This window comes from Cricetulus griseus, chromosome 2, assembly GCF_003668045.3.
Source record: "Cricetulus griseus strain 17A/GY chromosome 2, alternate assembly CriGri-PICRH-1.0, whole genome shotgun sequence".
Lineage (NCBI taxonomy): Eukaryota > Metazoa > Chordata > Mammalia > Rodentia > Cricetidae > Cricetulus > Cricetulus griseus.
The window spans coordinates 446,539,516-446,566,830 of NC_048595.1; the positions used below are offsets into that span (position 1 = coordinate 446,539,516).

The window sequence follows — 27,315 nt, forward strand, 5'->3', positions numbered from 1 at the left end:
CTATGGTGGATACTTAAGACAGAGCAGGCATATAAGAATTCCTAGTCATTGGCCAGTAGCACTGTACCCAATATTAATCTCTCTGTGTTATTTCTGGTGCCGTTGTGGCAGCAGGGCTCAGGTGGCTTGGTGGAAAGATTTATCCTTACAACTTCTAAATCAAATGATATATTTTGCAATTATCACATGACTTATATTCTAGAGACAGTGCATTAATTGAAACAAATAGTGGATGTCATCTATCTGAAACACAAATTAAATCTTGTAATAAAATGTTTGCATACTGTAGATGTGAGGGTTGCAATGGACAAGTATTGTACAAACATGAGGATAAGTTTAATAGTGAAACAAGATATTAAATTAAACAGATGGTGAAATAGAGATGATGACTAAAGGAAATGGAGTAATGGAAATCTATGTTTGACTTTAAATATTAAAGGAAACAGTATGGTTCTAATTCACTTTCTTTGTAAATAATTTTGTTGTGGAATGAGGAAGATATGCTATTTAATACACAAACTAAAGGGTCCATGAGCAGATGAGAGCCATAATTAAACACCACAGTGAAACAATTAACTATTTTCCTTGAAAGCTGTCTAGCATGTACATTGGGCATAAATATCACTTCCTTCTGGAAATGAATCTTTTAAAAGTATCGCTAGAGTTCTTGAATTGGAAATAGGACTAGATGTATATTGACTAACATGTGTACTAATTGTAAAACATGTACATGCAAGGAATAAATGTATGCAGATGTACAAACTATACTACATATTATGCTGTGGATATTTCTCATATTGATAAGCATTATTATTAATTGAAGCATATTTATTTGTATAGAATTTTATCACAAATTATTATCCTTCCAATAAACTAAGGTGAAAGGAAAGGAAATGCTTAATTATTTCTTCTCATGCAATCTGCAGCCACATTTATAACTACATTTTATTTCACATTAAGTCCTTTAGAAATAAAATTTTCAAACTATGTAGGTAAATTTACATCTCAGGAAAGGCAGTGATGTCACAACAATCATGTTTTTAGAATAAAAGAGAAAAAATATGCAAAAAATCATTTCAAATATTTACAATAGAATTATTACAATCTGAACTTGCTGTTTAAGTATGATTATGAATCCTAAGATTTTATATAGCTTATAAAAGATTTAATTATAGACAATTTCTGACAACCACTGTAAGATTTGAAAGCTATTCAAAAGCATGTACCTAGGGCAAACTCAGTAGCAAAAGGAATAATTTAAGTACCTCTTTTTCAGTCAATAACACTTAAAGACTCCTTTTAAGGATTATTACATAAAAATTCCATTATGTATGCCTATATTTGATTATCATAATAAACTAAAAGACAGACATTAAGTAAAAGTGACTGAGTTTTCATTCTCAGACATTAGTTGGCCACTGCTTTCATGCTAGCCAGTCTAAACTATGATGACAGACATAATAAAAAGAAAATATTCTAATAAATGGAATAGATATTTCCAATAGAGTGCCCAGCATTACGAATATTTCATTTAATAACAAGATACATTAGTTTCTCCAATTCGGTTTCTGCAACACCACTCAAGACTCTCCTTGACACAGACATCTATTCTGGTCCTGCTGCTTGCCCTCATTCATTCACAAAGCAGCTGTCAAATTTTCTGGAAATTTGCAAACTGTTTGGTATTTTGTATTTAATTTGAAATCACACATGCTGGGCACATTTGAAGCATGAAGATGAGCTAATATTATAAACCCAGATATTTCTCTTTTATACAGAGAGCTCCTTGTTAAACAGTCATTGTCACATATTGCTGGAAAGAAAATTCCATTGATGAATTGATACTGCCTAATTTCCTGTATTTTAACATCATGGTGATTAGAAGCCGATACCCACAGATAAACACTGAACTGATCTGGAAGCCAGTTGCAGAGAAGGAGGAGTGATGAGCAAAGGGATCAAGACCAAGCTGGTGAAACCCACAAAACAGCTGACTTGAAATAAGAAGGGTGCTCTTGGTCTCCAGACTGATCACCGGGAAACCAGCATGGGACTGATCCAGACCCCATGAGGTGTCAGTGAGGAGACCTCAGAAATCCACAGTGCCTGTGGCAGTAGATCAGTACTTATACCTAGCATAGGAATGGACTTTGGGAGCCCATTCCACATAGAGGGATACTCCCTCAGCCTAGACACACGGGGGAGGGCCTAGGCCCTATGGCAAAGAATATGACAGACTCCGAAGATCCCCCATGGAAGGCCTCACTCTTCATGTGAGGCAGAAAGGGTATGGGATGGGTAGGGTGTTAGAGGGGGGCAGGGGTGGAGAGGAGGGAGAGAGAACTGGGATTGACATGTAAAACAATCTTGTTTCTAATTTAAATAAAAATGTAGAAAAAAGAGAAGTTTACTAATTGAAACATATTTCTATATAAAAAGTAGATGCTGCCTAAGTTTCTGTAACGCATTTAACATCATGTTTCCTACATTTGTGTCAACAGACATACTATAGACAAAGATCCTGCATGTGTATTCTTAAGAATCACTATCCTAAGGACAGCTTGATGATATCTTTTAAGACGCATTCACAGTTCATGCAATGTCTTCCTTCTTAAGACTGTGTGAATCAATTGCTGTGACTGAATTATAACTCATTCTATCTCTAAAACAGAATAATTGAAAGCATGGTTAAAGAACTGGAAAAAAACAGAGACCTAGATGAGTGACTCACCTGGTATCACAGTGGGCCAGGAAGCTGTGTGTATCAACACCTAAAACCTGTAGAAATTTGTCATGTAACTCTGCCTCACTGGGGTAATGAAGACACTCTGAATTCATTAGAGAACTAAAAACCATGATTTCTATTTTGTTGTTGTTGTTTTTCAATACAGGGTTTCCCTGTGGCTTTGGAGGCTGTCCTGGCCTCAGACTCACAGAGATCCACCTGCCTCTGCTTCCTGAGTGTTGGGATTAAAGGTGTGTGCCACCACAGCCTGGCAACATTTCTATTTAAAACTCCAGGGCTCTCTATTGTCAATGAATTCATTTTAAAATTCATATTTAACATGCTGTTAATATGTCTGTAGAGTGGAATTAAGTTGTTAATGATGAATATGATACACTTGTGCTATAAGTAGACAAAAGGAACAGAAATATCAGTAGAAGATTCCTATGGGATCAGTCAGGGATACTATGTCTTAAACTACTATCAACTAGATACACAATGAGTAGACATTGAATTATGACATATTCTTATAGACTTAATCAGGAATAATACCTACAACATAATTTGATCATTCAAGTCCAAAGGCCTGTTTCTTATATAGATGGATGACTGGCGATAACAAAGCATTCAAATTTAGCACTAAACTAAACACCACATCACTACAAGTATTTCCCTAGAAAAATGAACTTAGTTACTACAAGTTGAAAATAAAAAAAAAATATTTTTGGTGTTTGAGAAACTCAGCTCAAAGTCACCAACTTAGATAGTGAAAGTGTAGGTATTTATAATACATTCTGCAGAAATTCCCTCAACTATACCATCATGAATATTTGCTTTGGACAGAATAACTATATATTTACAGGAGAAAATAAAATTTCCACTATGCCATTTCAACAAATCAAAAGAAGTGATACTTTTCTTACACTATGCCATAAATATTAAACTTTCAAGAAAAGTCATTCAAGAAGAAAATCATCTAAATCACATTAAGGCAAACCCCACAAACAGAAAATTTTTATATATTCTGATAAATCTTGAACTGACTGGCAAAGTGTAAGAATCACTGTTTAGTTATTATATAAAATTTACTTTTTCTCTGGGCAAGTATACACTGTAAGCTTCCTTAGTTTGGTTTAAATTTCATTTACAGAGAAAATATTTTAAATGTGGCTGGGTTGAGCTTTGCAAATAGCACAGTGCACCATCCATCAGTTCTCTAAAAGAGAGCTTGATTTTGCTTTGCAGACGTCAGCAGAAAGTCTGAACAGATAAATGAAGTTGTATTTAATGAAATGCTTCGGGATGCAGTGATCCAAATTGTGCTATTTCTTTTACAGTTGGAAAAAATAACCATTCAAATTCTTTTTTAGAATTATTTGAAAACTTGGGCTTGGAGTTTGGGTTATAAATCCTTAGAGAAAAAGATAGTTCATTTAGTTATTTCTTCTTGTATGCAAAAAATCCTTTTTATCTTTGTTCAAGAAACAAATGCAAGCCAGAAACAGATCAAGTTCTAGTATGTTGATCTCATGCAATGTATCTCCTACAAATAGAGATGCATTTTCTTTTTTAATATTGTTTTGTCATGATACAAAGGTATGTAAATCAATGGTATTATATGAAATTAAACTTAAAAAGGAATGATACAATGGACAAGGGTTCTCATGATAATATTGTTCTGTAAAGGGCTTGGTTGATATAGACCTAATCCTTAAATCACAAACTCTGGGTATGCCACTGAATATGGCTTTGTTAATGGTGAGTCAGCCTCAAAACGTGGTATTTGAAATAAGAGACTTAGATTATTTCAGAATTTATTAAAAATTTCCATATATACTTATTAGCTATGCAAATGATATTGTTATTCTTATAAAAACTATATATCTAATATTTTCAACACTTCTGTAATGTTTAAGTACCTATTCCTTCCTGAACTTTTCTGTAGCCATTGTTTTGTATTCATTTTTAGTTATCAATAACAACTCATTTAATGCCTAAAATTAATACTGTCATTGAGTATGCTCAGATATTTCAGGCAGTCATACTTTTTCTCTTACATGATTTACTATGTTAAGACATTTTATACTTGTTTTGTGGAGAACAATATTTACTACAGGGCTCTTATAAACTAAGTCAGAAGCAGAGAGTATGATTTTCTGACTATATACCCACCTACACCCACACACATGTGATCAATCCTTGACTTTTCTTAAGGTAAATGATGGGGGAATTCGAAAGGTTATGTAACCAGTTTATGGTTATAATAAATAACAAGCTATGGACATGTTCTCTAATACCAACAGCCAGCTTAGGACGTCCCATCTGAAAAAATTGAGATTGTTCAGTAGGTAGCAAAATTCCCCCCAAGCAATTCATGTCATCATGAGTCATGTCCATCATGCCTGGAGGGTGTAAATGGTATCCCAATGCAAACTTGCAGAGAGGATGTTGGATGCCACCATTGCACATTCTGCAGTCTGGGTAGCATCAACTTGTAACACATTTTTGTAAAAATAGATTCTTTTCTATTCAGTTATGTCAGAAACTCTGAGAACATTATGAACTCTGTGTTACTTCAGGGTGCAAAGCCCCAGTCTTCGTAAGTGTTCTCATTTTATAGATCACAAAGAATATAATAGTTTGTCCAGTTTTCCCCTTTACAATGGTATCTATATGTTCTTTTCAGCAAGAAACCTTCCCTTGATGATGACAGATTGCCTCCTCATTATCACACTCTGTAATAGTGAGAAATCAAACTATGCATTTCCTGTGTACACAAAGCTAAATGAGAAAAGCAGAATAGTGAAATACCAAAGCCTACCAGATGTCACAGTTGAGAGGGCAGAGGGATTCATAAATCTATCTTGGCCATACTTTCTCAGCTAGAATTATTTCTAAAGGTGTTCCTTATTGCAGTAGCTGTGTAATCGTTCTTATTGTCTTATTGCTCTGCATCATAGACTTCAGCATGTAGAATTAAAGAGCTTGAAATTTGGACATTTGAATACATCAGGAATTTTAGTAATATTCAGTACATAGTTGTGACACATCATTGGGATTGGAATTACTGCAAATTTTGGTCTGCACCACTATCTGCCCTTTACTCCTGTAAACTCCTCTGTGACTCTCTGTACAAATCTTTAGGCTAGTCCTCCCAACTGTCTTTCCTGCATCTGCTCCGCCAGTCTGGGAGTTCTGTCACTTCTGAAAGCACATAAATTTGTTTTCCTCTTTGCAACTTCAGGCAAGTCAAAGCTCCTGGCCAAAGAAGTCATCTACATCTTCCTGGAAGAATGAAGGACCATGCTGTATAGCTGGGGTGCATATTTTCATAATATATGAATGTTTGGGTCTCAGGAAACTTTAAATATCACTCTGCTGTAGTAAATCTTCTTAAAGAAAATATATTTCATCTTTTATCAGTTTGTACATTATCAAATATTTATAGGAATATAGTCTGCCAATTAATTCTTATAAAATAAATATCTGTATTTCCCATGAAAAAAAATAAAAATATTAGTCACCTCAGCAAATTAAAATAAAATGTTAGCAGTATTGTTCTTGCTGGAAGGTCTTTCCTTAATGACTATTTATGATGAGCTAGCTGGCTTCAGCATATGACAGTTATCTCCCAAAATTTATAAAAGAATAGTTACTCTTAAAAAATAGAAATTAAATATTAAGTTTTTTCTCAAACATTTATGATTTTGCATAAAGGTTTCAAGCACTGCTGAGAAACAGATATTTTGGTGCAAAATCAGTGAGTTGTATAAAAATATTTTTTGTATGACCATGAGGTTTCAGTGGGCTTGCAGAATTCTATTGAGAGTAGTAGGATAGGCAATGGAATCAAGTACTTAATAGGAGTTTCATGCAGGAAATCATCTTACTTTAAGTAAAATGAACTTGATAAAAAGAAAAATACAGTATTCTCCACACCAAAAATTGAAAGTATTAATAGTGTCCCATCAACCTTCTAATTCTGAGTGCTGAACTATAACCAGTTCCCGTGTAATTATTTTAGTTATTCCATGTTATTCATGGTTACAGTTTGCGCATATATTTTGACTCTTTAGTTAGATTACAGTGCTTGGTATTAATGTTCAAATAATTCTGTCAACTGTCATTGAATCTGCCTGCCTAAATGTGAAATAACAAGCAGACACCAATGACCATGGCAAACTGAATGGAAAATCCCAGGAGACCTCAATCCTATACGAAGAGCTACAGGCAACAGAGTTGGACAGGCAAAAGCACACCAACTGATTGTCTAGTGACAAATGTCTGTCCCTGTAAACATCCAGCTAACCTTATAGGGGCTCAGTAGGTTTATTTATGATAGCTATATATATGCAAATGTGTATATGGATGCAATAATATTAATTACAAAAGAGGCTGTGACTTTGAAGAATTGCAGAGAAGAGTATACAGGATGGTTGGAAGGGAGGGCCAGGGATTGAAACATGATTAAAATGCAATCTCAGAAACAAACGAAGATTGTTATAATGACCAAGGAACCACTGTCCACATAAATGACTCGAGAGACTCTCTGCTCCAAAACCATTATTAACTATTTTGTGACACTATCACTTCATACCTTTATGCTCTGCTGAAGAGAGAATGGATCATTGTGCAGGTGTCATCTCTACAGTGATGAAAAAGAGCACTGTGTCTCCACAGGTGTGTGCTTCAAGAAACACAGTCTGCTTTCACTCTGAAAACAATCTGACTTTTGACAGTGAAAGTCTATACTGTCTGAAACAAAAGCAGTCTGTGCTTCCTAACAACTGACTAGCCAGAGAGGTACAGTTTAGGTACAGTCTTGGAGTCACCCACATGGTCCTTCTGGGACACTTTGGAAGAAAGAAGCAGAGACAGGGTGGAATTCAGGCTTTGTACTTGACAGTTGAGGACACTGGCATTTGACTGATACTCTCATCGAAGGTAAAATTCTTAACAAGGGAATATAACTAATCAATGCTATGGCCCTGTTGAAACCTCCCATGGAAACAAAATGCATCAAGCGTTTGCTCGTTTTCTCAGAACACAGTCATGATTTATCACCTCCATGCTTTTGGCTCTGAGTCCCACAGTGATGCCTTCGACACAGTCGTGTGAAGGTGGACTGTGCCAGAGTTACTGTGAGGAACGGGAGTCTGAAGTGCTGGGACCACCATGTTCGTTCAGCTTCTTACTCCCCAAGTCACATAAATATACACCCAAAGCCTTTATGATTATTTTCCTTTTACTGCAATCCTTAATTAGCCTCCACTAAGTATGATTTATAAGCTATTTGCATCCTCTATATAAAGAACTTGTTTTCTTCTATCTCTCATGTATTTGAAGGTTAAGTACTAATCTCATAATTGAGACTAAATGCCTTCTAAGTTATATCCAAGTAAAATATTTTTAGGGTTAGAAAATCATTTCATACAAAAAAATTGTTACCATGTTACCATTATACATTATTTACCTACACACGTTTCTTATTTTTCGTCTGTGTTTTAAGATGCCTGTTTATCTATCTGTTTGTTTGTTTGTTTTTCTATTCATTTTATATGCCAGCCTCAGTTCCATCCCCCTTCCCTCCCCCTGTTTGTTTTCTAATAAGAAAAACATAAGGATGTGGATTTGCGTAGATACGGAGATTGGTAGGATATGGATGAGTGGAAACCATAATCAAATAGAATGTAAGAAATAGTATTTTTTCAATAAAAATAATTTAATGTTATAGAAAAAGTACCAAAACAAAACTAATGGAGATTTAGCTCTGTTTCAGAACACTTGACCAGGCAGCTCAAGGGCTGACTTTTGATCCTATTCAAGTGGAGGTGTGGATACTTGTTTGTTTGATGTCCATAATAGATAATTAAATGTGCACTATGAATGATCCAAATAAACTAAACACCCATTTTCTGATATATAAATTGGACTACATTAGTGCAGATTGATTCACTTGCGACCTACACATTTATTGTTCCTCTTTCATCCTGAGAGTTCAGAGAAACAAGGGACTTTCTGGTGTTAATTGGGAACTTGGTATCATCATTTGAAGAGTAAATCTTAAAGTAGAAAGATAGATTTGTTTGCTTTCTAGAGAGAGAGAGAAAGAGAGAGAGAGAGAGAGATCGTGGAATTAGATGAGAAGGACCTAGCTAGGAGATGGGAAACCATATCATAACACATTTAAGAATTTTTTCATTTAAAAAAAGACAAAAGAGCACAAACGCAAACAAGTAGAAAGACAGAATAAAAAACATTGTAATGAATATAATTTATGAAGAAAGTATGTTTGTTTCTTGTATATATATACTTATGCCTTGATTACTAAATTGCAGCCATGGAATCTGAAAAAATATTAAAATCAAAGTTTTTCCCCAAAGCTAAAATGTTTACAGCGATTCCAAAAAGTATCACATTAATATGATATCATTCTAAATTATTAAAATAAAATTAATAGATTAAATAAATTGCTTAAAAATAAAATGTTTATTGGATATTGGTAGATAATATGCAAAAGAAAAGTAAGTTATTTAATTATATTACTCAGTTGCTTTTCTCAGACGATAATGCAAATATGTAATGGTTAGTCTTGATGTTTCAGTTAATATAAACCAACTACTAATTTTAAATATATACATACACATATATATACATATATATGTATATATATATACATATATATGTTTTGAAATTGCAATATAAGGATATCATTTACCCCTTTCTTTACTCACTTCAGACTCTCCCATCTATATCTTTTGCTATTGATAATTCGTGGCATCTTTTTCTATGATTGTAGCTGTGTGTGTGTGTGTGTGTGTGTGTGTGTGTGTGTGTGTGTGTGTGTGCGAGTGCATGTGCATGTATATGGATGTTCCTTAAGAAATAAGTACAACCTACTTCATCTGTGAACTGTTACTTGTGTGTGTGTTTTCAGGGATGACCATTTCGTATTGGATAACCAATTGTGCTATTTCCTGAGGAAGGCTATTTCTCCCTCTCTCAACCTATCTTAGATGGCTGTAGTTATTTGTTTAGGATTTAGGACTTATGAGCTTTGTGCCTTCCATGTTAGCAAGTTTATTGTTATCATAATTGCTCAGGTCATGTTTATATGTTTATATCTGAGATTTCAATGGTGTAGTTTTTTATATTCCTAGGAGATATTGTGGAGTCCACTCCCAATTGACATCCTGTCACTTTTCAATCAAAATTTGCTATTAAATTTTATCACTACACTACCATAAGAAGGTAAAATTTAGTTAAGTATCAACTTTGCAACTTAGGTACTGGGAATAAACTGATACATAACAGCTCTATTAATTAATTTATTAACAGAGGATGCTATAAGGTTCTGCCCTCATTATTTTGATTCATGACTATGAGGGACAGGTTTTCTCTCCATCATAGTTCTCCAAAGAGAACATAATTTCTAATTAGTAAATTATCACTTTTATTGATTTCATTGTATCCTTCGATGCTTTGCAGACAACCCTCAACTGCGTTTGTATATGTTTGGCCTTTTTCAAGACAGTGTTTTGCTTTCTGCTCATATGTGCCACCATCAAACAGGCCATGTCAAGAGAACTTAGTGTTTCCTATTAGGTATGTATGGATATTAATGCATTGATCTTAGCTCTTATTTTAAAGACTTTAAAAGAACACAATTTAAAGACTTACAATAGAGACATGTACACCTTGTGAGAAGGACATAGAGAAACAGAAGTAGCCATTCTTGGAAGAAGGAAACAGCTTCCGTGCAACTGGGACTTTCAAACTGAGATGAAGAAAGAACACACAGACTGAACACAGAGCACAGGGAGAATGCATGTCCATGAAGGGACCCAACATATGCTCATGGCAATGAAGTGCACTGAAGGCTTCCCTTTCTAAAATACTTTTCATAAATACATCTCTCTTTCTCAAAATAAAATCTGAAAAACCTTTTAGTCCCAGTGGTCAAGAATTTTGACAGTGTGTTGTTAAAATTTTGATCAGGTTGAACCTACTCACTTATGAGTGTCTTTTTGGATATAATACACCTACATGGTCATATGTCCTAGTATAATGTAAATAATGGAAGCTTCAAGGAAATAATATTGTGACTAACGATTAATTCATTGGCAAAATAATGCTGCCTCAGGTATGGATATTCTCAGAACAATGGGGAGAAGTATTCGTTCATAAAAAATTGCCTGCTGTTTAAAACCACTACTGTGCATTGTATTGCTAATCAAAAAGATTAAAGGAGGCCATACGTTTTATAGAGAAATGTTTCAGCTGTATTGCACATAGGTCAAAAGAGAAGCCAAATGGGAATGTTTTAGATCAAGCTAAAATTAAAACAAATAAGCCATTTTCAGAAATTATTTGTAGTGAACATTTTCCTTTTCCAAGTCTTTTCATTTTGCCTTTTCTTTATGTGACTTCAAGTTGATTCAATACTCCAAAGCAATTGTTTGAATGACTACCACAGACTCAGTGTCCTCAAGGGTATCTAAGAGATATTTCTGCCTATGCTTGATTGGACACTCTGCTGGGATCTGGCCTGGTTCACACTTCTGAAGTCTAGAAATGAACTCATGAAATTTTCCTGGAGAGAAATACCTTATCTCCACACAGCACTCTTAACTATCTTTGCACACGTTTAAATTGGCAGATTTTCCACATCTGAATGATAAACTCTATAACCGAAATTTGAAATTAGCATCTTGTCATTAGTAAAATTGAAAGACAAAAACATTTGATTCTATAAGGTGTGAGGAAATTTTTGTTGCTATTGTTCAGACTTATAAGTGTCACAATGTCTAGCACACTGAGTTCTGTATGATTTTTCTTTTACTTATAGAAAAATGACCCTGACAAAGTAACAGTCTGTGGTACCTGGATTCCTCCTGCAGAGAGATGGGAGCAGAAATGGCTCATGTTTAGTTCCTTCTAACTTAATGTCATTCTCCGACCTTAGTGAAGAATTATGTTCCTGTGACATTTGTAAAGTAATAATACAGGACCTTTTAAGAGTAGATGACAAGAGATTATAGCAATTGCTCAGCAAATTCCTGGAAATTTCAGCTCAAAATTGTCTTCTTCAACATAATTTTATTTGAAGAAAAATGTAAAACAAGAAATAATGATGCTATCTAGACAACTGTAGATGAGTTAGAATATTATGTTCTACACTGAGTGAGAGAAATAGTGAAAAATGTAGTCACTTGAAGTAACCAATACAAAAGAATATGTTTTCAACACAAGATGAAGTAAGTTCAAAAAACACATCAAATATCTTCAACATAATTACAAAGTAGGGAGTTTTTGTTGTATATCTGACAATGACAAAATGAATTTCTGAGAACTGCAAGAGATTCCAGTTTGAATTTGAGTCAGAAATGTATCGTGACTTTGTATAATGACACTGTAGTTTGTGTGTATGTTAGTTTAGGTGGAATCTCACTTTGAATCCAGTGTAGCCTTGTGTAGCACAATCTTGTTAAAAATTAAAGAAAAAAGTCAAAAGTAATTCTTAAATATACTATAGTATAATGTGTTCAAGTATTCAAGATCTAATATTCAAGATCTCTGTGTATGTATTATATATAACTAATATAGGGAAAGATAAAGGAGTGTATAGATTATTCCTTATATAAGGAATATACATAATAGATTATGTATTAGAATCTATAACTATATAATAGTTTATTCCTTGTATAAGTTTAGTTATGAACTTGTTTTCTTAAAAGGTTAATCGTGCCTTATTTGTAAAAGTAGCAAGTGTGACAATGGACTGAAGCATGAAGGTATATAATCTCAGCAAGCCTCTTGTCTTACTGGTTGACCTCTGAGCTGTAGATAGACCTCAATTGTTCCTTTAACAAACTGAACACTTGTGTGTCCATCACATTGCCTACAGACATTTAGCTTTTTTGTTGCCACCTGTCATTTAAACGTCATCAGTTTCACCGCAAACTCTTATTACCCTGAGTCACAGGAAGAAATTAACATCAGCACTTTGTTCATGAGAGGATATCAATGTCAAATTCAACAATTTGCTTTTCCAAAGTGGGTGAGTAAAAAGACTATGTATGCAAATAAAATTCACATTTGAAAAATATGGAAAGCATTATAAAATGACGAGAATGTGTTTATTGTGAAGGTGTTTCTGATGTTCATTCCTGGCTAGAGAAAATCTTTAGTTATGTGTTCCATTGTGCCAAGGACGGCCTGGTCCTTTCCAGCCACTTACCCTCTGACAGCATGAATAAGTCTCAGTGATGGATAGGCAGTTCGCACTTTCAGCTTGTTCTTAAGGATTAATGCATTAACCCATTCCACGTGCTTCTCTCCTCCTTTGACCATGAAAGCGGGGATCCAAAGGACACTGTCATTCAGCATGGAAAGTCTATGCACAAATTTTGCTCTGTCACTCTCATTCCGAAAGCCTCCAAATGCTCTCTGCACAACTGATGGGTTCATGGTAATAAAATCTGATTTAGTCCCCACATCCGCAGCAAACTCCACCACAGGAGCTAGATTGCACCTGAGGAAAAAATTAATGGAAAAAAAGAAAAATAAATATGAAAAATTCACTCATAAAATGGTGTGAAAGAAAAGAATGAGGAGCCAGCACATTTTTAATCAATAAGCATAACAAAACACAACAAAAATCTCCCCAAATAATCTGCCTAGCAAAGTTACATATTCAACAAATCATCAAAATGTGAGAAATATTATTTTCAATATAGATGTTAATTCCAGTTGGGCTCCAGTTTAGCCAATCTGTTATTTTTTCATCTTCACAAATGTATACAATCATAATAAATGAATTTATAGTGGTCAATCCACAATGGCTTTTTGTTATGCCACAGGAAATCTAAGCTACATGTTAAGTGAAGAAAACAGAATGTACATCCTTTTTGTCAGGCTTGAGTCTTTTCAACATCTTTATAAATATCACTGAATAAATGTGAGTTTTTAATACTGTGTGATAAGAGAGTATATACTGTTTGTGTAAGTACTGTCCACAAATATATTTACAACTGCCTTCTATAGGCCTATATATTGTATAAAATTATCTTATTTAGTCTGACTTTCTGAGATTTGAAGTGTGTAGGAGAAATATCCTTTCTATTCCTTTGGAGGCTAGCCTATAGGCTTCTGAATTCCAGGGCCTTCTGCATCCCTGGGTTCATATTGAGAAAAGGTGTAGACCTGAGTTTCTGACTTTTGCCAAGGAGTCATGATGCTATAAAAAGAGTCTACACCTAATTTTGTTCATGCAACATGACTTCATACTTGCATTGAAAAATAGTGTTGGAAAGCATCTTGAATATATGCCCCACTGATTTGTGATGCTGTGTTGAATATTTCATATTAATCATGGATCCTTGACTTAGGAAACTTTTAAATATCCTTATTTCAACTTGGTGGAATGCATGTTTCAATTAGTTTGTAAAAGATCATTTAGATTTCCTTCAAACTAGACTTTCTGGTATGTAAAAGAAAAATGTCTTTCAAATGCATTCAATCCATGCATTCATGAAAACACACCTATTTATAAAATACAGCTTCCCCATCTTTGTCAATTCCTCAAAAGAATGAATATAGACCTTAGAGTTCATTCTTTATATTTCTCTTCCTGTGTTTTTGCCATATTAATTAAATTCTTAAAAAACTTAAATTTTAATTAGAAAGGAAAGTGTGTGTCCTGTTGTAGAAACATTGTCTTAGATATAATCCTATCTCTCTCCTAATTAACATATATTTAATTCATAGGTCTCTTACAACTCTATCTCTAACAATAAATCTTTTCCATCTCACACTATTATGTAAAGTCTTTACTCTCCAGGGTATGGTATTACGAGGGGAAAGGAAAAATATTAATACATTATTTGCATATTAGACATTAAAGGTTATATTTTAATATGTGCCTTTATGCACCCTGTCTCATATAATGAAGTTTCTTAGCTGTTCTTAGTCCATGTCACTGACTCAGATGAACTATAAATCATTTCCTTTATAATGAAGACAGTCAGCACAGGATACCCCTGAACAGTTCTGTACTCAGGAGAGCAGGAATCTCCAGGATAGTTACAAAGGAATAGAAAGCATATTTCACCTAATATTCTAATGTGAACCAATCTGTCATGAGAATCATGGCATACTGAGGATCCGATTATCATTTTGTTTGAACTGATTGCATAACAGAATCTCCATGTAGCCCCATTGGTTCTCAAACTCATATAGACAGTTTTAGCCTTAAATGTCTATACTGTAAAGGCTAGCCTTGAACTCCAGATCCTTCTGCCCCACCTCTCAATTGCCGAGAGATCAAGTGTCCATAGAAGCATCTGATATTCTAGCACCTGTGTCACACCAATATTTAAAAAAGTATATAAAATCTTAACCTGATCATAATACCAATTTGGATCTTATAGGGGGAAAAGGGTATTCTAAGGGTTATTATTATATATGCTACCTCAAACACACATTAACAGTGAAACTGACATTATCCTGTCAAGATATATGGCACTACACATAGCTTACTGAGAAATAAATAGAGAAAGGAGAGAGAGAGAGAGAGAGAGAGAGAGAGAGAGAGAGAGAGAGAGAGAGAGAGAGAGACCAGTCTCCGCAGGTGCTTTCTCATTGTAGATAGCATCTATTTTTCCCCAAATCAATAATATGAAAATAATCAGAAACAATTCTTCTGAAAAGAGTGAAATTTTGTGCCACCAAATCATCTACTATGGAGAAAGAGTAATGATTCTCCATGCTTATATTTCCTTGTAGCCTAAAGGCTCTCATCCTATCCCATAATTCCCCAGCATGAACTATTTTAACATGAACTAAACATAGTTCTGCTACGCAATTCTGTGGGCATGTGTCTGATAAGTGGACATAAATTTAAGATTAGTGCACCTCTCAACCCTCATTGGAGAAGTAAACAGGAAAAACACAGGAGGGGTAGACACCACATGGACAATGACTGGCAAAGATTATTTTACTCAAATAAAATCTGATTGTTTAGTAATCAAAGATTGTGTACTAAGCAGTATTGGAGACAGGATAAGAACTGCCATTCTCTCTGTGTCTTTATACAGTTATAGAAGAAAATTCTGAAATGTCAGCAGACTGCCAGACTCAGAGTTGAGCACTACTTCTCTGGTTCACTACGTAGTCCTCATTGCTTGAGTCTCATGGTCTGAACTCAGGGACTATGCAAGCTATCTTCCTTCACTGTTATCAATAGTCATAAGCACAAATAGCTTCAAGAAAACATGTAACAACAAAAACTGTTAGAATGGTATTCCTAAGAAAGTAAGCAATGCCTAAAATATTGTTTAGTCAAATCCCCCCCCCCCCGCCCGCCGCTTCTACTCTCAACTCTTCTGTTTGTGGAAAGCAGCTAGAAACCAAGTCTGACTAACTTAAATGGAGACTTCTTTCATGAAAAGATGGTAAAATTTTCATAACCTCCTTAGGTATGTTAAGTCTCCAATAGTACCATTGTCCATTCTCTATCACCAGAGCACTCCTAGACATTTGGAAATCTCCCTGTCTTCAAGGCTTCCTCTTATTGTTTAAGGTTATGAATAGAAATATCTCCTTAGATCACTTTGGGTCACACTGCCCTTCCTTTGTTGCCAGGTACAGAATTAAAGTATCAGCTTTGTTTTCATTTTTCAATTGACAACAGGCCCTGTACTACGTGAGTGGGTTTATCCCAATGATAAGACTGGTAAGTCGGATTTCAAGCAGCTACAGAGAGCAACAGAGATTCACTTGGTCACTCAGCATCCATTTGCAGTGCTGCCATGTTCAGAGATTCGGTACCAGGCACCCTCTTTGTCAGTACATGCCTTGCCTCCTGAGTGAGCTTAATGATGAGTTACAGCCCTTCGATTAGCACAGGGAGAAAAATCTCCCCATCATGATGCCTTGTGACACGAGCTGTCTCTGAAACCCTTATATAAGGCATAATCTATACACTCCTTTATCTTTCCCTATATTAGTTATATATAATACATACACAGAGATCTTGAATACTAGATCTTGAATACCTGAACACATTATACTAAGTAGTATATTTAAGAATTACTTTTGACTTTTTTTCTTTAATTTTTAACAAAATTGTGCTACACAAGACTACACTGGATTCAAAGTGAGATTCCACCTAAACTAACATACACACAAATTACAGTGTCATTATACAAAGTCACGATACATTACTGACTCAAATTCAACCTGAAATCTTGGGCATTTATCTTAGAGCCTGAGCAATGAAGCTGTCATTCAGCCCTCTACTTACATGTTATAATGTCCTACTTTGTACATTCATTTTTCACACATATAAAGTATGTATTTATTTTTAAAATAATGTGTGATATTCATGTGTGGTGTACAACCTTAACTTTTTTTACCTGATGAATAAACTTACAACAGTATTTCAGACTTGGGGCTGGTAACTAGGCAGGAATTCTCAGGAATTGTATTCTGTCCGTGATTATTTGGGAACTGAACTTCTCCTCTGATCATGGCCTTTGGGACGTTACTACAGTTTCACAGAAAGGGGAGTCTGGTTAATCATGGAATTTATGCCATTAAAAACATGTTCTGTACTAAATGGAGAAAAAGAACATTCATGAAAAATTCCAGTTGCTACTCTAATAACCTATGCTAGAAAATTCATAATTTTTACTTTTGTAATTAAATGTTAATAGATTATGACCCCTAAGGTCATTAGAGAGCTTATAGGAAGTGTATCTCTGAGTTCTCTGGCTTTTAGTGAACAGAAAATAAAACTGGTCACAACATTGCTTTGACATATAAGTTGCTTATGTAAAAAACTTTAAAACTGAAAACTCTTTTGATCTGTAATTGTATAAATATTTTTTCCTCTGTGTGTGTTTCTGTGTACCTGTGAGCATGCATGCGTGTGCGTGTGTGTGCATGTGTGTGTGTGTGCATGTGTTGGAAGTACAATAGAAAGTTGGAAAGTGTGTTCTAACTTATTTACTACTGGGCACTCTAGTTCTTAGAAGATTCAGACATTCTGATACTGATTAAACTTCCAGGGCACTCTCAGGTCATTAGTGTATAGCATGGACATTTCAATTTCATCTATTACATCATATTTATCACAATAGCATTGGTATAGGCATTGTCAACAGTCACAAGTTAGCATGGGTTAAAGGCTTTATCCCCTCCAGTATTGTTCTTACTCTCCCTACCTCATTCTTCACAAACTTCTGAAAATTCCTTGCAGAAATTTTTCCCTCAACAAAATCTTTCTTCTCTAGTCCTACTGAAAGTTTTTGGGTGAGGTGCCACCACATTTCTTTGAACTATTATTGCAATTAGTTTCTTATTAATTTTGTTAAATTAGCTAGATCCATTCGTGGATCTTGAATTAATTTGGGGTCATGAATGAGCAAGTTTGGAAAATGGAAGAATACAGTAGATTAGGATAGAAAATGAGAGTATTCCCTTCACATACTTTATGAAAATTTGGTGTAATCATTTTAATTACTGTTCCTCTGTCCAAATACAGTAATTGCAGTAGTAGGAGTGACAGCAGGGTAGATAATGATGTAAAATACATTATTTAGTATTCACAATTTAAAAAATATTCAAAGTCATTGCTCTCAAGGACTTTCTGCCTTATGTATTCTGCTTTAGCAGTAATTCTGTTAGTAAAATGCACATTTTATCACGCTGTTCTCATAACTCAAAATTGTCAGGGACTGCAGCCAAGACTAATGGTGGCTTTCATTACCAACCACATAGTTCCCAGTGTGTTCTTGTATATGTACTTTCTATATCTTGTAGTCTAATGGCATCAGCCTGATCCATGTGCATACAGTTTAATACCACTCTGTGAATGTCAATGTGTACATTATCTGTTAACTTGAAAATGCCCTGTATACTTTAAAATAAGGGCTAATATCTGTTTTATTGTTTATGGTGTTTTAGAGAAAACTGATAGCATTAATTTGTTGATCTACTCTAAAGTATTTACTTATAATGAAAAATATAATAATATATTTAATGAATTAGAAAACAAAAGAAAATGATGACTATCATCCAATGTATTTAATATGTGTTTGTGTTCATTGAACAATCCACAAACAACCCTCTTGAATTTTCAGAGGCACTATCTATGTTCCAAGCCATATCTTGAAAACATAAGTTCTACTCATATGTTAACATACCTTTTATAAAATAGACAATTATTCCTAGACTCCTCATTTAAGAAAAATATAAATCTTTGGCCCTGTGTTGAGAATGACCAAAGAAAACAATGCTACCACCTTCTTGGGGGTTCCTAGAATTTCATTTTATAAATGCTGTAGCAACCCTTCTAATTGTATGCACAATTGCTTCATGTTTTCAAGATTATTTTTATTCATTTTAATTACCTGTAGGTGTATATGTCTGCATGTGGTTATGGGCAGATGAGTGCAGGGTTCCAATGGAAGCCAGGGGGCTCAGAGCTCCTGAAACTGCAGCTATAGATGGCAGAGAGCGGTATGATACGGGTGTTGTGATGTGAACACAGAGCCGCCAGAAGAGAAGCAAGTGCTGTTCAGCATAAAGCCAACTCTCCAGCCTGAGATTCAAGCTTCACTTTGTCCCCACTGTGTATTTCTGAGCTGTGCAGTTGGAGCCAAGGAAAGGACAGATAGGTGATGAGCCATCACTTTAATCTGAAAAGTAGCTTATGTGTAAATGTAGTCCAACATGCTTTAAAAAGAACCTTGCAGCTGAAAATGTTTATCTTAAAATAAAAAATATAGTCTGGCACAACAATGCATCTACTTGAAGTGACCAGTTGTTTCTATAGGTGTGTACAGGATCATTTAAAGTAAGTTGGGGAGACTGGGCAGATACTGAGGATTAATGAAGGCTTTCCCTCAAAACAAAACAAATCAAACCAAAACAAAACAAAACTCTAAACTAAAAATCATTCCTAAGAAAAGTTGGCCTCAAGTATTGCCAAGCATGATCTAGGTGTGATGATAAGTAGAAAACAAACTGTAGTGTTTAAAGTAAGTCTAGTTTTTAGGATTCCCTTTTAGTTAAACTGTAACAGGTAAAATGTATTATTTTTAAATAAAAGGCAAAAGTGCACATTGTCACTTACTAAGTCCTGTGTTATGTCGGAGACCACATGTGATCTTTAAATATGGTAAAAGTCTATTATATGAATAAAGACATGAGAAATGACTTCAATATAAAAAGCACCAAGTTAAGCATCCAGATGGCAGCAGTTCTCCTAAGATGCACATAAACTATTATATCTGAGGAGTCTATGAAAATAAAAAGAGACCAAAGCATTTATTTGAAAAGTTAAAATTACATGTATTGGAATGTTACTGATTTTAATAATCAAAACTAAAAACATTAAATGTATATGTACTTGTACAATACTTCATTAACATGGCATGTATGGGGCAGAGCAAGCTAAAGAAACAGTTGGTTTGTAAAATTAATGTCATTAATTAAAAATGAAAGCATGTAGATCATGAAATGAAAGAAATTTGTTTAAAAGCCATTTGTTTTTCAGTTTCTATCAGAATCATCAACAAATATGAAACTCATTTTTATAACGAATTACTTTCTCTCAATTCTAATAATCTTCCATTCCTACTTCAACTATTTCTGTCAATGTATTATGTTATTATTGATATATATATATATATATATATATATATATCTGACTTCTCCTCAATCTCTGAACTCCAAATACAGCACATCTTTGTCTTTTATCTTTAATACTTGTAAAGAGGTCCAGAAGTGGACACCTTGAGGAATGAGTGAAACAGTAGCTGAATAAATATAATAAATTAATGAAATAATTGCTTATATTTTAAATTCAAAGAAGTATTTTAATATGGTAGCCATACTGGGAAATAATTGTGAAATTCAAATTTTGAATTTTATTGAATCATTTGTGACTCTACAAAGAAAAATTAACTTCTATCATTTACAAAATGTCTGTGTTTTGATTTATGACTTCATTGCTGAGAAGTCTGATCACTTACATAAATCACTAAACATAAAGGTATCAGTTACTACCTCCTCATACAGTACATATGAGACTTGCCCAGATCATAAAAATCACAAATATGATGAATAATTAGTAGTCATATTCTACTAATGAGAAAATATGTCCCATTAATTTGCAAATCTTGGAACCTGAGGTTTAAGCTATGTACTGAATCAAAAGCACTGAACCCAAAACTTAACTCCCAACATTACAATTTTCAATGGTTTTCAGTACCTTAATAATATATTCTAACTCACAAAAACAAATAAAAATAATCAATATAGTATCCACAACAGTGCTATAACCCAAGGATGAGTACACAAAGCTATGGTTCATGAAATCTCAAAAGTTCAATATTTAATTAAAAAGAAGTTCTTTGGACTGGAAAGATGGCTCAGCAATCAAGAACTTTGATATTCTTGGCAAGGGCCCAAGTCCAGCTCCCAGCATCCATGCTAGGTGGCCCACAAGCAGCTGTAACGCTAAATCCACGAGGATCCTATGCTTCTAACCTCTGCCTACACCACACACACACACACACACACACACAAACACACAAACACACACACACTCCCCTACTCTTAGATTAAAAATAACTCTTAGCAAAAAAAAAAAAACTGTGCTCAATTTCTATGTAGAAACTCAAATATAATCTCAGTTCCCCTCACTCTTTATGTATGTATATTATGCCTATGCACACTATTCGTGTTTTTCTGATTCTTTTTTCATAATTTATTTATTCTTTTACATTTCATTTTACATTCCAACCTCAGTTCTTCCTCCCACCTCTCCTCCCATTCCCCTCACCTCCCCCCAAGCCCACACCCAGTCTACTACTCCTCACAGATAAGGGCTCCCATGAGGACTCACCAAAGTGTGGCACAGCAGGTTGGGGCAGGGCCAGGCTCCTCTCCCATGCATTAAGGCTGAGCATAGCATTCCACCATAGGGAATAGGTTCCAATAAACTAGCTCATGTACCTAGTTTGTATCATAGTCCTATTGCCAGAGGTTCCTCAGATAGTCCAAGCTTCTAACTGAACTTTTCAGTTAAAATTAGTATTCTTACAATTTTTAAAACTGGAGCCATATTCATTGCATGGAGGTCCATGTATTAATTTTACATGCATGCTGACACACAAACACACACACACACGCACACACGCACGCACGCACGCACGCACGCACGCACGCACGCACGCACGCACACAAAGAGAGAGAGGGAGAGAGAGAGAGAGAGAGAGAGGCACATACATGAAACATTGAAAATATTCTACCTAAAAAGAAAGAAATTTTGTATTCAAACATAATTCTTGTAAGTCCTCTTAAAATGATTACTGTTAATAGTTGGCATCATGCTGACTATTAATTCATCCTTTGTTTCTAGTAACAGATGAGTCGATTGGTATTTCAATGGTGCATTCTGTATTCCAGGAATTTTGTTGGCTGCCAGTAAAGTGGCAGATACAGGAACTAGGATGTACCCCTAAGAAAGGTGTCAGAGTCTTTTCCCTAGAGCCACCCTGAGTGATAATGATGTAGAACGACTTCTCTTTCTTTGGGGAATCCTCACAGTTATTTGGTTCTTCTTTACAACTTTCCTATACTCTACGAAGTCCCTACTTAGACCTCTGTATGAATCATCGAATATTATGCTATGCAGTTTTGTTTTGTTTTGTTTTGTTTTTCAGCTAAACAGATGTGCTCATCTCTTGGTTTTATATTCATCAGGAGGAAGGTGACAATTCTGAGCCAAATGAAACAAAAACCAGATCAGAGAGCACAGCAATATGTGCTAGCTCCCCAACTCTGCTGATGAGAAGAATTTCATCTATAAACTATGATAACTGGAGGGTTAAAAATTCCAAACAATGCAAGTCCACTGGCCTTGTTCCAAAGACATACACTGAATCATAGGAAATACAGGCACAGGGTTTGAGACCCAGAGAGAAGTGCAAGGGACCATTGGGTTCTCTTTCCCCATTAGACAAATTGAATCCCAAGGTGTGTCGTATCATTTGCTCAAAGTCGCCTGGCATTTAACTTCTATGCCAGCAGTGGAATCCAGAGTTCCTTATTGTCAAATGATTATCCTTTCAACTGTTATTTCCTGGGAGTGGGCATTCAACACAGCACAAAGGGACATTTGCTGGCATTTTCTGTGTGCATAAGCCAGAGTTAGGATGGTCGCAACACAGCAGTACTACATATTAATCCTGAGTCATCAAAAGGATATTACATATTTATTGAATAACCGTGCTTAGTAACCACATTGTGCTACATTTGCACTTTAAACCTTTATTTTGCTTCTAAGTCCAGACAGAATTATTAGGCACAAAGTATTTCTTCAATGTACTTGAAAATCTCTGTGATTTGGTTTGAATGAATGTTAAATTAAAGAGTTAATACATGAATACCTGATTTAAAAGTTTGTATCATTTTGATTCAGATGATAAGGCACTTAAGCAGAAGCTCACGACTTTCCTGGTTAGTCGCCTTAAGGATACTCAAATGCATCTTTTGTTCATAATAAGAACTTAATGGAAAGAAGTTCTCATATTATAGACCATAAGGAAAAAATATTCAACCACATAAATTTCAGCTTGGTGGTTTTTACTTTGGATTTCATTGCTTAAAAAAAAAAAGTTTACTGTCTTAATCTACACTTGGAGATTTCCTGTTGTCTTTGGAGAATATCAGACATTAAAATAGGATTCTCCCTCCTGTCCTTCATGCTGTCCCTGAAAGTTAGAATATAATTTAGAGATGGCCTTAGTTTCATAGTACATTCAGTTAGTGCTTCTCAATCTGGAACAGCCCTGAATGATCTTCACCAGTGTAAGTTCTAAGTGTTTTTATTCTGCATTAGGAACATTGTTGGGCCAGGTAATGGTGGCACATGCCTTTAATGCCAGCACTGAGGAGGCAAAGGCACGAGGAATCTCAGTGAGTTTGAGGTCAGCCTGGTCTACAAAGTGAGTTCCAAGGCAGCCAGGACTATTACCATGAGAAATCCTGTCTTGAAAAGCCATAAAAAATGAATATTGTTGGAATTTGAATCGGAAAGAAGGGGGTGTTGTTCTTTTGTCCACTCGCCGAGTACCTACAAGGAGGACCTAAACTTCTGTGATGACATGTAGGAGATTAACCTATGAAAGAAGAACCTTAGAATACTAGGCTAGAATGAATTCAAATTCTCCACAGGTGGATTTAATGTATTATAAAAACATCTAACCTTTTCTTAGAGTTGTATATTCATCTTGCAATTTGTATGCATTCCATTTTGACTATGACTCGTTGTTTGCTTTGTATTTTCACATTTCAGAGTTCCAGTTTGAACATCACTTATGTGAAAATACAAAGCCTAAATGCTCTAATATCTGGAAGCTTTTTGACGTTATCATGATGTTGCAAAGGATGAGTCCTAGTCAAAAATGGAATGCTCTATCAGTCCACTAAAAACATCCTCAGGCAATATCTAAAAGGTGTATGGGAGACATGTGTGTCTATGCTCAGACAAGGATCCAACTCTGAAAACACCTCATTGTAGATGTGCAAATATCCTTAAGTTAGAGAAAAACTGAATGCAATTGCAATCGCAGTATTAATCATTATTGTATGATATTCATACTCAGCCTGAATCAATTTCATTCCCTGTGCATCAATCTATTGGCTTAAACATCTTAATGAGCCTCATTAATCTCAAGCATCTTAGGCCCTTTCACTCCATCACTAATCCCACCTCCCCTTTCAGTCTTACTAGCTGTCATTAGCCAGTGTACTCTGGCACTACACACACTAAAACTAGTCTCCATGTCCTTGCACATTGAGAAAGAGTACATCATTTTGCTTGTTCCCGTTCTCTAATTATCTGCTGCCTCTTTCCAGTTCAACTCAGACACACCCACCTTCAATCAACCTTTCCCAACTGAACAGTTGGCACCTCCTCTACTCCTTCTCGTCATTGTGTTCTGTGAGTACCCTCTTACACATCAACTTTCACTGTTCCTTCTTAAGCCTCTGTCCTTCCCTACACTCTGGTAACTTCCAAAGTAGAGATTTCTGCTCTGAACTACTTCCAGATAACTCTTCATACCTAGGAGACTGGTTGAAGGAAAATTATTATTACAAAAAGAAATCCAAAGCTACTCTGTACTGAAAATTTTGTGTTTGACTTTGGATAATATAGCATCCAAGTACAAGAGGATTAATAGGTGGGTGTTTAACTTCAAATAGAAACTGACACCATATTTTAAATGTATGGAAAGACTAATAAACTGGGTGTTTGGTAGCACTTTGGGTTAGAAAAGAAACCCTGTGCCACGATGATCTTGCTGCCCCAGCACAATTTTCTCTCTTCTTCTCTACTCTGACCTGAAATTCAAATTTGCTTCCTTCTACCTCATTGAGAGGTGTTTTGCATAACCATTTTTGTACTGTTTTCATTCCATTTATAGATACTTATTTCTAGAACTATGAATCTCTTCCTTTTTATGGCAATTACAAATCAAATACAATTAAATAAACAAAAACTCCAAAGAACTAGAAGGATATTTTGTGAGATATTTCAAAATGTCATGAAAATAATTTATGTTGCATGATTATTCTTCAACATATATGTGCAAATTTGACATTTCCTTTTGCATGTAATTTTCACCATGAACGTAAAGGAAACAACCCAAAATCTTATGCTATCTAATGACACTGGAAAAGACTTGTATTATGTTATTATTGGTTCTACTACCTCATAGTAGAACCTTCTCCACTTCTCCTTCACTTCTCCACACAGAGAAGGGTTAATCATCTGAGTGTCCAATGATTTCTTGGTTGTTGTTTATGAACTGTAACAATGCTTTTGTGGCTAAGCAATTGCTTCCATGCGGCAGGATTTCTGCAACTCAAAAATGACATGTAGATAAATATGAATATTTTTAAGGTTCTTGGAAGACATCATCAACTTGATTTTTGGAAAAGTTCTCGCTACATTTCTAAATGTGTTTCACTGAGATATGAATATCACTGAGGCTTTTTACCACATATTAATTTTTAACATCACATATACATAATCTTTAGTTTTTGGAATTAGTAAACAAGTTTTAAATAGTTTAAGTATTTTCCATTTTCATTTTCATTATTATTTCTTATTTAAGAAGTCCCTTTGTCTTAGGACTAACATAATTACAAAAACTAATCTATATGTATCACACAGCAATCCACAATAACCTTCCTATTTAGCATTGCTAAAATTTAAAATGTTTGATGATAATAAAATTAAGTTCTGAGTTGTACATAGGACATGGAATTTTAAAATTAAACTCAGTAGATAAAACATACAAAGATAGTTGTTTTAAAGGTGTAAAATTCTGTTGAGCAGAAATTATGAAAATATATTAAGCAAAAAAATAATGCAAAATAAAATGACAAAAGTTATGTAAGCAGTGGTCCTGTCTCTGAAACACAAATCATTATTTGAATTCCTACAAATATTAAGCGTCCTTCTCACTTTCTGAGGCCACCTGTCTGTCACACTCTTCACAGTTTTTTATTTGCCATTAAGAAATGTGTGTGCATGTGTGAAAGAATTGAAGATATCCTTTGCAATTACAAGGAAACTTTGTTTTGTTTCTTCTAGCACATTTTATTTTTATAAATGATTGCATGCAGTTAAGGTTAGTCGTGTGATTTAAAGTTTGTTGTAATCCGTACACCATTGGAACGTCAAAATGGTTTTACTCTCTAGAGCATCAGATTCTTCCATCTTCCATCCCTTTCCTTGGTGAAGCATCCCTCTTTGTAGAAAGATGGCTCCTCTTTGCCACATTGCTTCATATTCCCCAGGGCATCTGTGCCTTCATTGATTTGAAATCTACTTTTACCTACTCATATTCTGTCTACTGAAGCAGTGTTCCTTTATCCCCTCAGACCAGATTCTCTCATAGCTTACTCAGTCTGACTCAGCTTCCCTGATGCAGTGTCAACTTTATAACTATTTGATAAATTTGGGTAAAGAATATATGATTTATATAGAGCAATGAGAGTTTGCACTTCTAGTCATTGAGCTTCCATGTTGGGCAAAGTACCTGAAATTTCATTTTATATAAATTTATACATATGCATTTCCTGCCAGCAGCCCCACAAACAGACCAGGCTACAAAAGTGGCTTTCATTGTGTGTGGCCTGCCAAAATATGCCTTGGGCGAAAACAAGACTCATGCAATATGATACTTCTATAGAGGATCAAACTATATAGAAAGTCCATTTGTGCCCATGCGTTATTTGAAATGTCATCACAGTCCCATTTTGCATTTTTAATATAGATGAAATGCCCATTAAAACAAATACGTCTATTAAAAAAAATCTCATGGTTCTTTTACTAAATATTATAGATGATAATATAGAAAGGGACTCTTACTAATTTTGAAACTCAAAACAGCAAAACTTGTATATAAATAGATTTTTTGAATTTCCTATTTTGATATTTTCTTTTTTTATTTGAATTACAAACAAGATTGAATTGCATGACAATCCCAGTTCCCTTCTCCCTC

General features: G+C 34.8%; 1 protein-coding gene across 1 annotated transcript in view; it reads right to left on the reverse strand.

The window, feature by feature from the left end:
* The window catches only part of St8sia4 (ST8 alpha-N-acetyl-neuraminide alpha-2,8-sialyltransferase 4), an 80,890-nt gene that overhangs the window by 28,440 nt on the left and 25,135 nt on the right, over positions 1-27,315 (reverse strand). The window contains 1 exon segment of the mRNA NM_001244250.1: positions 12,966-13,259. Coding sequence (NP_001231179.1) covers positions 12,966-13,259 — 294 coding nt within the window.